This window comes from Sturnus vulgaris, chromosome 2 (assembly GCF_052056855.1).
Source record: "Sturnus vulgaris isolate bStuVul1 chromosome 2, bStuVul1.hap1, whole genome shotgun sequence".
NCBI classification, from domain to species: domain Eukaryota; kingdom Metazoa; phylum Chordata; class Aves; order Passeriformes; family Sturnidae; genus Sturnus; species Sturnus vulgaris.
Genome location: NC_142244.1, coordinates 101,016,184 through 101,034,789, shown reverse-complemented (window position 1 = coordinate 101,034,789; position 18,606 = coordinate 101,016,184). Strand labels below are relative to the sequence as shown.

Here is an 18,606-nt window from a genome sequence, read left to right as displayed (position 1 = left end):
GACAGGAGTGGCATTCAAGCTAAGGGAAGATTGAGTTAGGCAGTGAGGTTGAGATAAATGTATTCAAGCTGAATCACTCTGATGAAATTTGACAAGATATTTATGGAGCAAATAAAAGTGATAACTTAGGGGGCTCTTCAAAGAATGCAGAAGAGACAAGAGAGATCTCTGAAAAACTGTAAAGGTCAAAAGCCACACTTATTTTTAAATGGTGGAATACAGAAACACAGCGTCATAATATACTTAACAGCCTAACTCCAAGACTCAGAAAAAAAGATTAAATACCAAGAAGATAACATCATGATAAAGAACTGCCAACAAGGATCAAGCCAATCCAATTTCTTTCTTTGGATAATGGGAAAGCAATAAGTGTAAAATATCCTAACTCCCTTGGGGCCTGTGAGACTGCTCCCGTTCTTGTAACCAAACTGAGGAAATGCACCCAGGATGGGAAACCCTTACAAAACATGTCCACTAAAAGTAAAAATCAGCAATCAGTCCTCTGTCAAGGTGAGAAGTGTTTTGAGAGGGGTATTTTTATTAGAAGCCTGACAGACACAGTCTTTGTCAAAAAAATGGAAGTGACTTGGAAAATTTAGTCGCACTTACAGAAATAATGGACGCTCCCTGATTACTCCGCCTGCTGCTGAAAGCGTCGCAGAGGATGCGAGTCATCCTGCCTAAAATCAGTCTGCAGCTGTAGCCCAGATTCTTCCCACAATCAGTGCACCAGTCTCAGATGATTCAGCCAAGCCAAGGATAGAGGTTGAGGAAATGAATCACCCTCCAGTTTCCTCTCACTGCCATCCCATTGACCATAGGAGAGTGTAGAAGGACTACCACACAATAGTCGCTTAACTTTTAGATAGCCAGTATGAGGTGAGACCTTTAGTAGCAATCATTTAACTACTCAGGCTCTCACAGATGTTTGGGTATTTAATTCCCTTTAAAGTCAACATTTAGTAGATCTGATAATTTAACCTGGAATCTGTTGACTGAGTGAGGAGGTTCCCACAAGAATTAGGTTTTATGGGGATCTTAAGACTCTTGCCTGTTCCTGGATTTTCCAGGCAAATCACTGGGTTCTTTAAGGATTCCTAAACTTAGGGTGTAAGCCTGGGCCACACTCTGTGCCATATTACTGAGGGGAAAAGACTGCAATTTGCACAAAGAAATCAATGGAGCTAATGCTGATCCCTGCCTGAGCATCCTCTTCCCACACTGGTCATAACGAGGTTAACAGAAGCCTTTCTTGTGAAATGAAGACCTAAAAATTGTATCTTTATGTAAAGAAACCTTAGATGGAAATGCTTCTCTATGTTTTCTACTTGGCCCTTTGCAGACATTCTGGAAGGATAGTGGCTTCCAAAATATTGATAATTCTGCTATTAAAGAATTATAAGGATGATTCTCCTTTTGGCATGAAAAAGGTGGATGTACAGCAGAACTTTATGACTCGAAAGCCAGGAGAGACACCTCTAATACACCACAGGATTTTCCATGCAGCCTTTTCAATGCTATGTTCTTTTTTTTGGAAAAAACAACAAAACATTTCATCTCTGAGCCCAACCAAGCCTAAACCCGAGCACTCACAGAAGTGGAATGTTTGGGTTGCTAAGGTCTGGAATAAATAAAGCCTTTTGGCTCTTCACTACAAGGAAGACATTGAGGTACCAGAGCATGTCCAGAGAAGGGCAACAGAGCTGGTGAAGGGTTTGGAGCACAGGTCTTATGAAGAGCAGCTGAGGGAGCTGGGCTTGTTTAGCCTGGAGGAAAATAAGGTTTAAGAGGTTCTTTATCACTCTCTACAACCACCTGAAAGGAAGTTGCAGCCAGGTGGGGGTTAGCTTTCTTCTCCCAAGTCACAAACAACAAGTCGCACCATGGGAGGTTTAGATTGGATAATAAGAGAAAATTCCTCACCAAATGGGCAACAAGCACTGCAACAGGCTGCCCAGGAAAGTGCTTGTGGGACACATATTGAGAAAGTAAGAAAATTACAGCCTGAAAAATAGTCCAGGCTGGAGCTTTTCAGCTCTGTTCCCAGCCCATAAGCTGGTCCATCTCAAGGCTAGGGAGAATTTCTCCCAGGGTGGTAATTTGGTCAAAATAAAAAGGAATTAATAACAAGATAGAACACCTATTGTGGTGCATGACCAGACCCTGGGAATGGGGTGCCTTCTCTCTGAATCAATCATCTTTTTCTTCTCTTGGAATTGCGAGTCATGCTATAAACCCAAGTGTGTTTCTGAATAAACTTGTCTCTTTCTTCCTATCATGAAAGATGACCATGTAGCTGTGCATCTTATTTCTGCCGCACTTAAAGGGTTAAAACCCCTTTCCACGGCTACATTTGGAGGTCCCACTGATGGACATTTGGAGGCCTCCACCGAGCTACAGTGCTTGAGTCATCATGCCTGGAGATTGAAAGGATGTGTGGATATAGCACTTAAGGAACAGGGTTTAGTGGTGGATTTGGCTGTACTGGGTTAGTGGTTGGACTGGATGATCCTAGAGGTCTTTTCCAATGTGAATCTTTGACTCTGTGATTCCTGCTGGTTGGCAGCCCACCTGAGCCCAGTGCACAGCCACACCCATGCCCCACTCTGTGAGCCCTTACAGCTCTGTGACCACAGCCCCCAGTCACTCCTCACTCCACTCAAGAGCAGCTGGTTGCATCAAGGTGCCTGTGTCCCACTGCACCATCACCCTGACACAGCTGAAGACAGAGGACAAGTCAGTGTTGGTGCAATGACCATGATTTTAGGCACAAGCAGCTTTCTGAACAGGGTTAAAGGAATGGCTTCTCCTCTCTGTTTGGATGGAGACTGAAACTGCTGCATGTGTGAGGATCACTGGCACCAGAGCGACATCACACAGCTGAGGTCCACAGGTCAAACCAAGTTCTATCCATCTTTTTTGAGGAAAGGCTTTCTGTGGTGTCTGTCCTGGCCCAAAATGCTCCAGTACGTAAACCTGTTTGCTTCATAATAGAATTATTATATAATTTTCATACTGTTAAAAGAACAAGCAGAAACTTACATCTTATGAACAGATGCCAGTAAGTAATCAAGGCAGATGCTTACGTGTTTTATCCCCTAATCCGTATTTTAAAGTTTTCTCACAGCCTTTCATAGGACAATGCACTTTCTCCTGTGTATTTGGTAGCAGTGTTTGAAACAATGAGGAAATTATTTGTTACATTACAAAACACTTAAACCCTATGTCCTGGTAGAATATGAAGGCAAATGTCTAAGCATATTCCTGTATTTTTTCAATCCAGCTGTAAGGGGAAATTGCTCTCTCAGGCAGACAGCCTGCTGCTGCTGAGATCCTTGAAAGGCTCCACATCCTGAGGGAAGTTGCATTTAAAATTAGCACACCTGCCTCGTGTGTCATACAGGCAGATCCTGTTGCAGGAAAAATTAGATTAATAGATTGGAAAACAGTAGTTAAATCTTTAATTTTGTTTTGTGAAGATGGAAAGTGATTCCTTGGGCAGGATGTGGAGTGCATCATTTTGACACAGTCTGCTCACACCAGTTTGGATATTGGCTGATGCTTTGTAAGGTGCTGCGAACTTTAGAACTTTTTTTTTAAAGCATATTGTTGTGGTTTTTAACATTTTGTAGAAATATGGCAGGATCAATGGATATCTACTTCTATTGAAAGGAGTTTCTTTATATCTTGAAGTTCCATGTGGGGAAAAAAATGAATCCTAGTTTACTACAGAAGTCACAAAAGTAATGAAAAGCCAAAAGTTTCAATATAAACCATTATTATACCGTGCAGTTTTATGAGTGTATATGTGCACATTCATGTGCATATACTTGTGTGTTTTAGTGCAAAGTAAAGTAACACAAAACAAAGCACAGCTTATCTTTTCTCATGGATGCCACTCTTTGCTTGATTCTTGTGCTTCTCCAAGCCTTCTCACACATTCCTAACTTCCGTTTTCCTTTTCTTTGCATACCTGCCAGATTCTTCCTCTGCCCACAGAAAAATTTCTAGCATGTATGTCACTGTTTATATAGCTGCCAGCACAGCTGTTCTTGCTTGATTAGTTTTCTAACAATAATAGTAGATCAGATTTGAAAGTACAGTGATGCTTAAAATAATGATAAACTAAAAAATACCAAGGTATCACATACAAAGCACATATATTTTATTTCTTTCCATTTCTGTGCAAAAATTCTTGCTTCTCTTTATTTTCCCTGCTTGCATGACCCCTTCAGAATTGCAGCAGCCAGCAGTACTCTGCTGAATTCATTGTACATTCATTTGCCACCTCTGCATGACCTTGTCACACTGAGCTTTGAGCCACGCTGGCTGAGCTGACATTTTATGGCTCCCCACATCCGTTTTGAGAAAGAAACTGAAAGGGAAGTACAGAGTGCAAAAGAACATTTTTTTTCTTTCTTTCTCTTCCCTCCTTGGCCTCCCCTCCTTGCCTGCCCCCTCCCCCTTTTAGGAATGTCATGCATACTAAGCCACGTAGTTCCTGGGGGAGGGTGTCGGGGAAGGGGGGAGAAGTGCTCTTAAAGATATAGTTGGGGTTTATTTTCTTTAAGCCAGCTGTTTAAATAGTTAGTCATCCAAAGTTAGTCACTCCAGGCTCCCTCTGTGCAGCCACAGAGGGAAATGTGCACCTCCAAAAGCCAAAGACCTTAAGACGAAGGTGTCTACAGCACTCAGATAAAGCCTCTTTGAAAGTATCTGTTTCTCATTGTTCACTATAACCTGAGCCAAATTTATTTATTAAAATTGAGGGAAGTGCACGCCCCACTCAATACACTGGGAGGAAATACAGTCCCACTCTGAAATGGGTGAAGGGCTGCCAGAAATAGGATGGTTGATCTTTCAGTGAGTGCAACTGATATTATTCCTGTCTTAACACCTTAAGTGGGGTGGTTATATGTGCTGTAGCAAGGTGCAAAAGTAGACATTTGGTCCAAGGAGTATTCTTATTAAATTACAGTGTGACAAGTTAAGTGGATGCAGAATGCATTGCTGTAGTTGGGGATGATTGTGGTTTTCTTCCATTTCCTTGATTGTGTTTACTCACTCCATTTGCCTGAAGGATTGCTCCAGAAGTTTTTGGCTGCATATTTGAACTATATACTATGTTTGTTGAACAGACACGGTAATTAATGGGTAACATTTATTTTCAAAATAAAATTTTAAGCTATTTTCCTTCCTCCAAAGTTTCTTTAAAAAAGGAAGAGGATTAATCTTGACACAATTTTTCTGGGAAAACTAGAGTGGCAATATGATGATGCTCTCGGTAAACAAGGGAAAACAAACTCCTCCAGGAAAGTAGGTGCATTTTTCAAAATAGTTAGGATTTTAGAATTTTAGGAAGGAAGGAAGGAAGGAAGGAAGGAAGGAAGGAAGGAAGGAAGGAAGGAAGGAAGGAAGGAAGGAAGGAAGGAAGGAAGAAAGAAAGAAAGAAAGAAAGAAAGAAAGAAAGAAAGAAAGAAAGAAAGAAAGAAAGAAAGAAAGAAAGAAAGAAAGAAAGAAAGAAAGAAAGAAAGAAAGAAAGAAAGAAAGAAAGAAAGAAAGAAAGAAAGAAAATATTTTTTTTAAAAAAGGGAAATCATCCTGATAGTAATCTGCATATTAAGTATGATGTGATCTACAAAAGAATTTAGTAATTTGCTTAATTTTAAGCACATGGTTAGTCTCAGTGTCTATTCACATGCTAAATTCAATACTTATGCACTTCATTAAACATAGATTTGCTGCCAGGAAGTGTCACTGTAATTAGATTGTTATAGCTGTACATATTTGAACTGTATAGCATAATTTCCCTGATTAGCATGATCATTATTAAGGGCACCTTCTTTAGAAAATGTAATTGTTTTTCTCAATTTGCCTTTAGTAAAAAAATAGCTTTTGCTTAGAGTGGGAGAATACCTTTTACGATACCAATAATTCATGCTGCCATATTTCTAGGGAAACACTGCACTCTGCTGGTAAAAACTCTTTCTCTGTCTTGGGGCACTCTGGACTCTGGAGCGGTCTTTGGAAAGAAACAGATTCTGGTGAGCGGTACTACTTTTTAACCAAGGATGTGCATTGTCTGCAGCATCCTTATAAATGGATAAATGGGAACAGGTCTTTTTTTATCTCTCTACTTAATCTCTAAAGAATAGCCAAAAATATATAGATATTCTGCAACATTTCCTGCAGTAAAGAACATGCGATAAGCACAGCTTGGCTGTGCACACTATTTACAAGGCTCAGTAGAAAGTTCAGTGTCAGATCTAAGCACCTTTTGCCATTCCCTGATGCTAATCCCACAAATTGAATTTCCGGTTAGAAATAGGTGCAGTCAGTAGGGCTCAGCCCCAAACCTGCACTCCTAAAGTGAGTCCCTTCCCTCTTCACCCCTCCTTTTCACTACTTGTTTCATCTCTCCCTCATCTCTATTTTCTGCCTCCTGGCCATTAGATGGCAATCGTGACTATCATCTGCTTCCAGCGTTCGTGTTCTCTGGTAGCCAAACTGCTTGTGTGCCCTGGCTCCTAAGAGAACCTTCTCCTGTCCCTCTCTGCCTTTCTCATCTATAGCTCTATAGCAGCAGCAGTTTTGCAGGGTCTGATTGTTGCGCCTGGCAGTGGTTCACAGGGAAGAAAGGAATTGTTTGTGTTCAGAGGAACACCATTTTCTCAGCACAAGAAATATGCCCTCCAGCTGGAAGCAGCAGCATTCCATTAACGCTACCGGGAGCTCTCTCCTCTACAGTTTTCTTTCCCGTTTCCCACAGTTGCTCCAAGTAGCAGGGTTCTGGCTGGCATTTTAGAGGCACTGGGTTCAGCTTTGTGTCTGTGAACTTAAAAAGTCACAGGTAAATCTATTTATAACCAAGATTCGGGTTAAAGCTGACATATGATGCAAAGTCTTTTAGTTGAGAATCTCTTGTCACCACTCTCCCTTTGGCAGGGGTTTGAAGCTTGTCGGATGGATCACTCTGAGGCCAGTTGCTGACTTTCTCCATATTACAGCCCCTAAAGAAGTGTCCTGCTCCAGCAGAGACTCGTTTGTCTTTTCTGCCCCTTCCCTGGCTGCAGAGCTGCCATGAGGCCACAGAGGTCCCTTCTGCAGGAGGTGTCCACCAGCATCTCCACTGAGGTGTGCCCACACCCCTGCTCAGCTGCACTAGCCCATGTTACACAGCTCCTGCTCAGGATCACTAACTGGGTGCAAAGCTGCGGGCTTTGGGCAGCTCTGGATCCCTGCTGGAGGTGTTTGTGGTCTCCTGCCTCTCCAATATGTGCCTTTTCTCCTTCTCCCCAAAGCAGGTCGGAGCTGCAGAGTGTGACCTGCCCACCAAAAGGGCAGGATATGCAGGTCAGGAGAGGCTGGAGGGGGGAAAGGACCCTGCAGCCCGGAGTTTGGTGAAAGGGGGTGGTTGAGCCGGGGAGGTGGGGAAGAGAAAATCACCCTGAGGCTCAGAAGAGATGCTGCCCGGTACAGCGAGCAAAGATGAAACTGTGAAGCCATTTCTAATTTTGGCATTTTCAAATCTTGAAGGCTTAACCTCCACCTTCTAATTTGGTTCCCTTATACTATTTCTAGCTGTGTACTTCTAGGCCCATGCTGTCAGGAAATTAGTCAGCTGTTGTGCCATTTTTAGGGGGAATTTTCCCTGACTGACTTTATTATTTGTTCTGATGCATGCTTGTCACATTAAAACGTAAGTAAAAGTAATGCTATCAGTTGCTAATATATTTAAGGGAAATTATTTTTATAAGGTCTTGATTTTTTTTACACATTTTTACACTGATAAAGGGTTTATATTGAGATCTTAAACCCTGGAAGTCTATGTAGTTGTGGAGTATTTCTGGTCTTTGATGCCCTTAAATATAACACTTTTTGTTCTGAGTGGCTGAGGGAGTGATGGGGAATTCACGAAGCAGACAGGTAATTAAAAAAATTTCAGAGAGGGTGAAACTCTGCTTCTGGGGCAAGTAAAACACAAAGAAGGCAATTCAGAAATAGTTATATTTGCTAATTTTTTTTTTTTACATGTGAAAATTGTAAGTTGTCTGGGCCAGAAATTATGTCCTCATAAATCTCACGTCTTTAAAGCATGGTAAGATAGTAAAGGAAACATAAAGAGGGCCTTTACCTGGAAATAGAATATATTATCACTGTGGATCAGACATCACAAAGACATAGTTTTGTAAATTAAAACACCTTCTGCAGGTTTCAAATCTTAACTTTTCCCAAGCTGCTGTTCATAAAAAGGCTGTTAAAAAGTAAATGTAGAAGTCTGTTTGGCTTTTTAGCAGAAAAGGTTATAAGAAAACTGCAAGTTCTGGCACAGTAGCAGCAGAATATGCAGCACAGTTCTGTATTTTGAGGCGAACATGACAGTACAGGTGTATCCAGAAAATGGCTTTATTTGCCTAGATCTTTCTATTACCTGTTTCATTACTTGGTTGCTATCAGCAATAGTTATAGAAATAGATTTTACATTTTTCAGTGTCACAAGATGACATTAAGTAATATGCATTATTGAACTGCCCTATAACCATAATTAAAAAAAAGAAATTAAAAGAATCAATCATGAGAAGAACTTTCTGCCCATCACAGGAGCATGGATTTTGTGAAATGTCTTGCTCCAGAAAGTCTGTCAGAAGGACAACGTCCCCACTGGAAAGAGGACAAAATACTTTCAGAGAAACCTATTATTGATGTTTAGCCTAATGCCATCATGGAGCAAGTCCTGTTCAAGGACCCCCAATCCAGCCATTTTGATCAATAGTTAAAGATACACAATCATGTTAGATTCAACTCATTTTACTCTAAACATCAACATTAAAAAAAACTGAACATGAGATTTCTTTGCAGATTGCAAACCCACCCGTAACTGCTGGGGAATTTTCTCTTTCTGCCAGCTGCCAGCAGCGACACCTCACAGCAAACATTAGTCAGAAAGTTTCTGATTTCTCAAGCTTTCATTGAGTGTCACCAGAATTAAATATAGATAGAGTATATAAATAGTAATACTTGGCCTATTTTTGCCACCTCTTTACTAGCAAGGAAATGAAAATAAAATATGAAACTACTTGTGGAAACTCCCCAAATCTGGAAGAGTTAATTTCTCTGTTGAAATGGGCTTTTTGTAACAATTTAAATGGATGGTGAAAATAGATAGTGAAAATGCTGCAGTTTTGATAAGTCCTTTAACTGGCAATATTTAGAAAAAAGCTTTGATGTTGTACATGTGACACATCTGAAATTTTCAAAACTATATTATTTCACATTCTGGTATCAAACAGAAATTTTATTAAAAATAATTCATCAATTTTTGCCTAGAAGGTTTGTAAAAACTGGATTTAAATTAAGTTAAATGATAAATTTGTTACCTTTTTGTACCGGATTCAGGACTTTACAGATTCTCTATTTTTGGGGGGAATAATCATTTAATATTTCAGTTGGGTTTTTTTTTTTTGCAAGGTAGAAGGCTGATTCTGCACTGCTCAACTATAAAACAAAATACAGGGAAAGCACTTTATTATTCTCTTTAAAATTTTTAAGGTGTTTTATAAGTTCTTCAGTTCCAACTGCTTTCAACGTATAGGAAAAGTATTGAAAAAGGTGATTTAGTGCCTTATTTCATCACTCGGAAATCATTCAAAATTTCTTTCCCATCCTAATTAAATCTTTTCTGCGTGGGCTGGTTTACATTTTTTGAGGAAGCCTTCGGAAAGTAGGAAGCTGAAAATCTCTTTCTTTATGCCTAGTTTGGGAATAAACCACAGATGAGGGAGATGAAAGGACAACACCTCAGAAAATTCATGGATCTGAAGGAGGCAGTGAGGTGGCAGCAGGAATATTCACTCCCTGGTTTTAAGATCGAGGGTAGCTGCCCAGATTCTCAGGCTCCCCTTATATTTAGTGGAGATGATCATGCTCCCAAATTCAGGATCTGGACCTTTTAGGAAACTTGTCTCTGACTGCAGAGGAGCCAACATAGCCAACATAAGCCTTTACAGTGCCACAAAAGAACATTTTCTACTTCTGAAAAAGAGATTGATGAGATAATTATTCTAGTTAGCACAAAACTAAAGCCCCCCTGGAAGTTCAGCAGTTTAGTAGCAACCTATGTTATGTGCATTATTTAATTTGAATTGTCTCCAAAAGCACATACCCATAAATATGTCCCAGCTAATCTACTTGTGCCATTGCAATTGCCGGCAGATTTTCCACTAGCTTCAAGGAAGAGAAGCACAAAAAAAGCTGATTTCATACGGAAAATATTTTTTTTCCTTAAATTAATCTTTGAAGTCCATAAGACTCATCAAAAAAGGCGGGGGGGGGGGGAAGAGAAAGATTATTGTTATGAATACTAATATATTTGGGAAAGAAAGAATGTCTCCCTTAAGAGAAAATTTTATTCCTCTAACACAATTAATATTCTAAAGAGGAAAGCCATGTCTTTTGAGAAAGCCCATAAGTGCTTTCTTGTGTGCCTCCTCTGTGTTTCTTTTCTATTATTCAATAGCTCTATTTCAATAACTTTAAATAAATTATATTTAGCTGGTGATATGAGCCATGAAAACCCTGGACTTCCACCACTGCTTTTGTACCTTTGGGGAATTAAATAAGAGAAAGTATAAATCCAGTTTCCCTAAGACAGAAGTATGTACTGAAAGATGAGCAGGTGGTTGAGTGCTTTGGGGGACAATGAATGATTTGAACAGTAAAAATTTATTTCTAAATGAACAATGAAATAGTAAGAACAAATTAATTGAATTCTAGCAAAGACAGAAAGCACTTAGAAATTCCCCTGGCAAGTGAGATCATAACTATTTAAGCTGTTTAAATCCATAACATTTTTTCCCAAAAAATCATCAGTATAACATTTATGAATGGAAACTCCAAGCTATATAATACTATCACACTTATAAAATCAGGCCAAAGCTTTGTAGATTCTGACTCTTCCAAACTTCCGTAGTCTTTGCAGAACAGTTTTCCAGTGAATTTACAGCCATTATTCAGGCGATTTCTCCACACTGATAAAACAGTTTCTAAGGCAAAGGTTTATTTTGCTGTCCCATCATTCAGTGAAGTCTGTATAAAATCTGCTCTACTAGCTTTGGCTTTCTTTGTACCATGCTGTTTCTAACTGCCAGAAAAGACCTGTAGCTTTTCCCACTTCCCAGGCCCTTTCCTCCAGGCATGGCTGGACCCACTTTCCTCCAGGCCAAATTGAAGCTTGGTGCTTTCCCTATTAGTCACTCTTGGCTCCTGGGTGTCCTACACAATCTGTGTTTTGTAGGGAGTGTTTTTTGTGGCCATGGATGCAGATCTAGGGTATTTGTCAGGCAGGGCTATTGTAGCAGTCAAAATAATAAAAGAGAAGAAGCAACACAGTGCTGAAACCCCATCTGGGCACATAGTCTGTGTTCAATGTGCTCTAAGCTGCATAATGTTCTGATATTGCATAGATGAGATTTGTTTCCAGTCATGGGATGTTTACATTAATGTTTTCATACATCCCTATATAGAAATCAGGAACTGCAGAGTCACAGGGATTCCCTTTATAGCCCAGTTGCATTAAGTAATTTTGCCTATTAGACAGGAAGGTTATTTGCTTTATGTGATGAAAGTGAGTGTATGAACAGAAAATGCCTCACAAAAAAAATCTATCAGAAAGCTGAGATAACTTCTTACATTGAAGTAAAAATACCCGAAAGACAGAAATTCTGTCATCAAGGTGATTACACATATATTTTAGTAATATAAATACAGTTGAGGTAGACCTTCCTAAATCTTAAATCCTGTTTTGTTTTTTCAAGGTCTTAAATAAAGAGAGATAGAAAACTCAACTTATGTATCCCTGTCACAATAAAGTCCTGCTTTTTTTCACTAAGGTCCTATGCCCGTAAAGTAGGTGATTCATGAAAAGCATAATGAAACTAAGACCACTATATGACTGTAGAAATAGTTCCGATTAGGTTGGGAGAAAAAACTGATATCATTCAGAGCCTGGTTAATGCTATTAAAAGAAAAATTCAAACACAATATCCTCTAGACGCCTTCAAATCTCTGTCAGGGAAAATAAAAAAGTACTGTTTGAACTTTGAAGGGTTTATCAAAGATGTTGCAATGAAATTTTAGCAAACATACACCATTGCTTGACTTATCTTCTGGCAAGGGCATACTATTTACTCCAGTCTGTACCAGGTTTTGACTGATTCCCTGCTAATAGCATTGTTGTCACTACCCTGTAATAGAGGTGATGATCTGCTGCCAGACAAAGAAATTGTGCTTAACTTAGTGAAAGACTAAGATTAACTAGTGTGATAAATAAGACTCTAAAATTGCAGTTAGGGAGATTTTTCAGATTTCTGAAAGGCTTAACATGTTCATCATAAAGTCCTTGAACATCAAACCTCTTCACTACAGTTACTGGGGGGAAGAAGGTTGCAGGAGGAGTAATACGTGCTTATGCTCCTGCTTATTTTTCTTCTGTGATTAAAGGATGAGTCGAGAAGCTATAAATAACATGGAATAAAAGCTCACCCCAGGCCATTATCTTTTGTTGAGTAGCTGAAGTCAAGAACAGCAGGTTTTATATATAAAGCCAGCTGGTAGGTGTAGTTAGAGGCTTCCATGTCAGCTGTGTCCTGGGTATCAGCAAGGTTTGGGCAGCCCCACCCTCACCCCGACCTCCACACCAAACCCTGCACTGCCCAGGACAGGGCTGGTCCTGTGGTTGTAGAGTGTGGAAGGAATAATTCTCCATGAGGAAGGGGTTGGGATTTTAGAGGGTTTTGTTAATTTTGGGGGACATTGAGGTTTCTGGTTCCTGTTGTTCAGGGATTATTGTAAAGTTGATTCTCCTTCAAATACTTCTGCCACTGTGTAAATGCTGAAAGAAATGTTGCTGATGGAAAATGTGTAATTATTTCTGAAATACAGAGTAGTTGAAGGAAATGGAAACTCAGCTGGTACTCTACATAAATGGTTTTCATCAGCCAGCAATTCCCTAGGATTTGCAAAGCTAGCAAAAGATTCATGTTCAGTTTTCACCATTTTCTTGCATAAATCATAGGCATTTCAATTGCCTTTGCATAGTGGTTCCTGCATAGATACATTTTCATCAATTTGTTCAGGCCCTGAAAAGAATCTTCTATGAGTTTTTTCTTGTAGTTGTCTGAGAGTTTCAGTTCAATTACATCTCTATGTATTCTCCTTTCAGGTGATGCATACTACAGCCAAGATTGAATTGTTCATTACAATGGTAAGTGGCAGCATTTGGATACTTGGATTCAGCCAGAATTTTGAAAATATCAAAATACAATTAATAACAGACTTGTGACTGATGCATTCAGGTTTCCTTTTTTTTTAAAAAAAAGTGACTTTTCTTTTTCTGTTAAAGATACTTAGAACTAGCATTAAAAAATTCATAACATAAATACACACATTCTTGGACTGTTTTTTTCTGTTACATTATTATGCCTTGGTTTTCCTATTAAAAAAAGAAAAACATTTAAAAAGAGAGGCTAGCAATTGAATTTGAATTCATGGAGGGACTGTGCACAGCAAGAATTGCAAAATTCATCTGGATTTTCATTGCTTTTGTAGAGAAATTAGATGTCTCTCTAAATAAATACCAATAGCATAGACAAGATGCACTATTTAACAGGAAAAGGGTGTATTGTTTCTAGTAGATGAAAACGCTAGAAATCTCTCTGAAAGGCTGATCAGACTTGTGTTACTTCAGTATATTTGCATATGGGAGTGTGTTTGTACTCCAAAGACAGGTGAAGACACAAAGAAGGCTCACTTTGAATATGGGAGATCAAGTGTGTAGCACTAGCACTCAGGCATCTTTATTTCTTTTGTCAGCTTTGTTCCTTTCCTTATTTTAAGAAGGAAGGTTAAGCATCATAGAAAGAGAGATGTACCAGTCTCAAAACTACAAAAATATTTTGAAACACAATAATATTTATAAGGAAAAAATGTAGGGAAAGACAAAACAAAAAAAAATAGGGATATTTTTATGTAAAATAATACAAGCATATGATTGGAAAGAAGTTGTAGACAACATTCAGATAGGCAAACATACAAAGAAGATGAGAAAAAGAGAAGAATGTAAAGGAAAGAGGTAAAAGGACTATTATCAAGAAGTAGACATTAAAATTCTGATTTAGTGGTAATATGATAGCTGTTTAACTGGTCTGACCACAGAAAACATTGTTCTCTACAATTAAGATGCAATAAAACTTGGTATTTAAATACCAAGCACACCCAAACATATAGATATACTTAATAAAATATTAATATCTTTATGTATTAGTATTGTATATTTATATGTTAACATAATAATAGTCTAGAACAAAGCTGAAAATATCAGTAAAACAGGATTGCTGGAAGCCTTTATTATCTCATTAGAATGCACAGCAATCCAAACAAATATACTTTTAAGAGGTATTGGAAAGCTCTTATTTTTCATCAGTACAGGATTACCTGAGAGACTTCATAAGGAAATCCCAGCTTGTATAATACTAAAAAGCATACATTTTTAGAAAACATTTTTTCCTAGAAGAACAATGATTTTCCTGTCAGAACTTGGGAGATTGATTCCAATGACACATACACAAAGATATCCAGAATAGCAATCTGTGTTAAGGAAGAACAAACTCAGCCTCTGATTTCTCAAATTCTTGGCTGCATTTTTATATTTAAAAAAAAACAACCTCGTTCTCTTTATCTCTCTGACATAGAAAATAATCTGTGTATAGTAATGGCAAAACTGAAACCTGTCATTTACTGATAAACTGTCACAAAGAGTGTAAACAGAAACGATCTGTGTTTTTCTAGCATCTTGTCTGGACTAGCTGGAAGTCACAATAACTTTAATGGAGTAATTTCTATACTTATCTGGCATAGGAATATAAGTTCTAATGACAAAAGATGACCAAGAGGGACACGGCCACACATGAGTTGTTATGTCAGAATAGATCACAAAACTGATGACCTATTAAGGAGAAAAAGTACAAAGGAGAGGGAATTATCTGAGCATGGTGAACACACAACTCCATGCTTTCTGCTTAGTAGCTTAAATCTTTATGTACATATATGGGGCACAATTAATTCTAGTCTCAAGCTTTTATTAAGTATGAGAACTTTTATGTCTATTGCTCTCATAGCTCTTAAAAATAGAGTTCACAATGGACATCTCTGGAATTGTCACTGATTGTTTAAAATATTATTCTCCTGGGAAATGCTGGAAATAAGATAACAAATAAGATAAACATGACTTTGAAATGCCCATAATAAATATTATAAGAAAAAGTATAAATACATTTTATTTATTTTATGTACAATTCCTGTATCTTTGTTAATAATTACTGCTGCATAGATTATTTCCTCTAGCCTCAGAGAGGCTTACCAGCTCCTTTTCTTTTTCTTCCCCTGGACAAGCCACTTAGAGAAAGAAAGTTCTCAGATGCTTGGATGGCTGAAACTTGTTCCAGTTTCAATTTTGATGGCATTTGGGAAATGATATTGCTTATGATGATGTTAGATGTTATGAAGTTATTTTCATAGCACTCACTCTGAGAATGGCTGTGTCATTAGTGAGTCCATCAGTGAGGATGCATCTCACTCTGATGTTTGTAAAAGCCTTATAAAAGATACAGAGATACAACTGTCTAGCCTCCAGATGTTTAAATAACTCACATCCAAAAACTGTATGAAATACACTGGGACCACACCCTGACAGTAGGGTGTGTGCAAGGTTTTTCTGCTGTGCCTATTTGTTTCCTTCCCGCCCTGATAATCAGGGCAATAATTTGTTCCTCTGTGAGGCAAGCTGCACTCAGATTTCAGGATGAATTTGAATAAAACCTCGGAGTATCTCTTCCACTCTGCTAGACACAACTGTTAACTTAAGAACAAATCTACAAGTCATAGGATTTGCAACAGGTTCTGACTAGAGAAGAGAGACCAAGAACTAAATATGAAAAATAAAACCACTCTGAAGTGATTAACTGCATTTCAATAACTGTAATTCAACCCTCTAATCAGAAAAGAAAAAAAAGAAAATTTTCATTGTTTTTTGCCACTGACATTGAGGGGAAGGATCAATCCTGTTGCATTCAGCTCAGTGGACATAAACACACCAACATCTGCTCAGATTGGTGGTTAGATGCATAAATGGCAGGAGGTGGACAGGACTGCAGCATGCCTGTCTCACAAGGTACATCTCCTGCTGTTTGGTGTTAGGATGTCTCCTCTCAATGTGCTGCCTGAGATGAACTCCACCTTAAGTTGCCTTCCTCTTACTATGCCCAGTAAGAGAAAACTGGATGAAGCAGATATTTATGTAAATGTACATATTTACAAAATAAGGTTGTACCCTTAGCGATCATTGTATTTTGGGGCTTAAATGCCCAGGTGCCTTGGACGATTCTCCTCAGGTGGGCTGGAAGTAATTAACTATTTTTGTGCCTGGGTATCAGTAAACCAACATCTATGATAGTTTCACTAACGGAAGAGAGACAGACGAAAACTGATCTGGCTGAGTACCAAAGCCTGCAGGGAGAGAAAATCTGGGAAAATGGTCCCAATAATTGCTTGCAGCAACTGTGAGAAAGCCATAATCACCTGAAATGTTCAATAGCAATATCTCACTTGCTTGAATATTAACTGGGCAGATTCTGGCAGAGCTCCTCTTGGCAAGATGAGACTCCCTGTGTCTTTAATCTTGTTATCTCAAAGCACTTTACAGATGCAAAATGATTTGCAAAGCAATTCTCATTATCTACATTGCACAAATGATTAAGGCAAAGAGTAGAGAGTCCTCACAAGTACTCCTGGGTCACTTGGAAAGAACCAAAAAATGTTCTATACATAAGCAGTAAACACTCTTAAAAGTAGAAATTTCTTTGAAGTTTAAGGGTATGCCTTTCTCTGCATATCTTGTAAGCAGCATCCGTCTGTGTTGTCCCAAACATGTGGGCAAGAATTGCTTTTCTTTTGCCTGGACATGCTGTACCCAGCTGCTGGCCAGCTGCACCTGGGCCCCAGGACCTTCCCTCTGGGCACAGCAGGACTCACTTCTTCCCCTTCCCTCCTGGCCAGAGTGCAGATGGGTGCAGAAGCTTGGTGCCTCTGGTCAGTCAGTGCTGCCTCTTGTGTGTCCTACACACAATACCTGTGTCATCAGGAGCATTTTCTGTGGCCATGGGCACACAGCCAGGCCCCTTGCTGAGCAGGCACAGTAGGTATAGAGGGCATCCCAGAAAATGGTTTGTGATTTCTGTCAAAATAATGCTAATAACAGTAAGTAGGAAAGCCTATGAATCTGTGCAGACCAGATCAGATAGTTTCTGTTTGCTATCAGGAGGTGCTGGTTGTTTTTGATCCTAGAAAGAAAGGCAAAAGCACTATCAGAAAAGTTAACCATGTTATTAATATGTCACAAAAAGGATAGCAATTTATTCTATCTTATGCTCCCTCTGATGCTGGGAACCCCCAAAGTACAATGTAAGATTGACCCCTGGCCATGCCATGGCACACTGCTCAGACTTCCCATCTGTGGCGAGGTCCACCAGCAGTCATCCTCAGAATTTTTACAGGATTTTCTTAGAAGCAAAGCAACTCTATCTGTCATATTTACTGTGGAAAAAAAAAGAATGTTTGTGGGAAAACATGCTGCTTCACTTCAAGTTAAAGTCAGGACCATTCTTTTGGCATTGTGGCTGGTGACAAACAGGTGCTGCCTGTGAGCTCTTTGGTTTGACAAGTTGGCTGCATTTATTGTATGGTAAGGCATGAGGCACACACAGTCCTCAAAGCCAAGTGATCTGTAGCACAGCAGGGCTCAGCCCAGCCCTGCTCAGGTCAGCTGCACATGGATCATCATCTCCTCCAAGTGCAATAGCCTGCTGTGTAGGACCCCCAGGGCTGTTCTGGTGCTTGTTGTTGCCTGTGGTATAAAGGGGGTAGCAGGCTGTGTACATCTGATAAAGTCATAATTTTGTCCATTTGCCTTTTCACTACGTGTTTTTTAAAGCCCTGCAGGTTGACTGGCTCTCTTAGGACGCCAAAACTCAGCTCAAGGTACAGAGAACATCCTATTTCAACAGAACATCCTGCATCAATCTCTGAAATCCTATCAAGCCTTATCAGTGAAGTGAGCCAAGAATCTCCAGAAGCATCAGCAGCCATGATAAGGCCAAAATTCTGCTCATTTGGCTTCACACGAGTAAGTGAAGCACTGAAGGGTGTTAAGGTAAATGCTTTCACTTTGTTGGAGCTCACACCTAGCACAGTAAGTGTGCTTCAGAGGGGATTGTTACCTGTTTCGTGAGGGACATACCAAAATGTGTTGGGTTGTGAATATTCTTTAAAAATTCATGTCTTTTCCATATCTATCTTTTGACCCATAAAACTTTAAAGTAGTTTCCTTAGAACACTGATACCTCAGTAGGAATGATAGTAGGCTTAGATGGTTGTCTCTACATGTAGAAAATGCATTTCAACACAAGCTAAAAACCTTTAGGGAAGGGAGATTTTCAGTAAATGGTACCTGAGATGTGAGTCCTGCCTATTGTGGCTCACTCGAGTAGTTCTAGA

The 18,606-nt window shown here is 39.3% G+C and overlaps 1 protein-coding gene across 1 annotated transcript in view; it reads left to right on the top strand.

The window, feature by feature from the left end:
• The window catches only part of LOC148224930 (uncharacterized), an 84,443-nt gene that overhangs the window by 61,237 nt on the left and 4,600 nt on the right, over nucleotides 1-18,606 (top strand). The window contains exons 2-3 of the mRNA XM_088159348.1: nucleotides 13,220-13,261; nucleotides 18,044-18,262. Of these exons, the coding sequence (XP_088015474.1) occupies nucleotides 13,220-13,261; nucleotides 18,044-18,262 (261 nt within the window). The remainder of the gene's footprint in view (nucleotides 1-13,219; nucleotides 13,262-18,043; nucleotides 18,263-18,606) is intronic.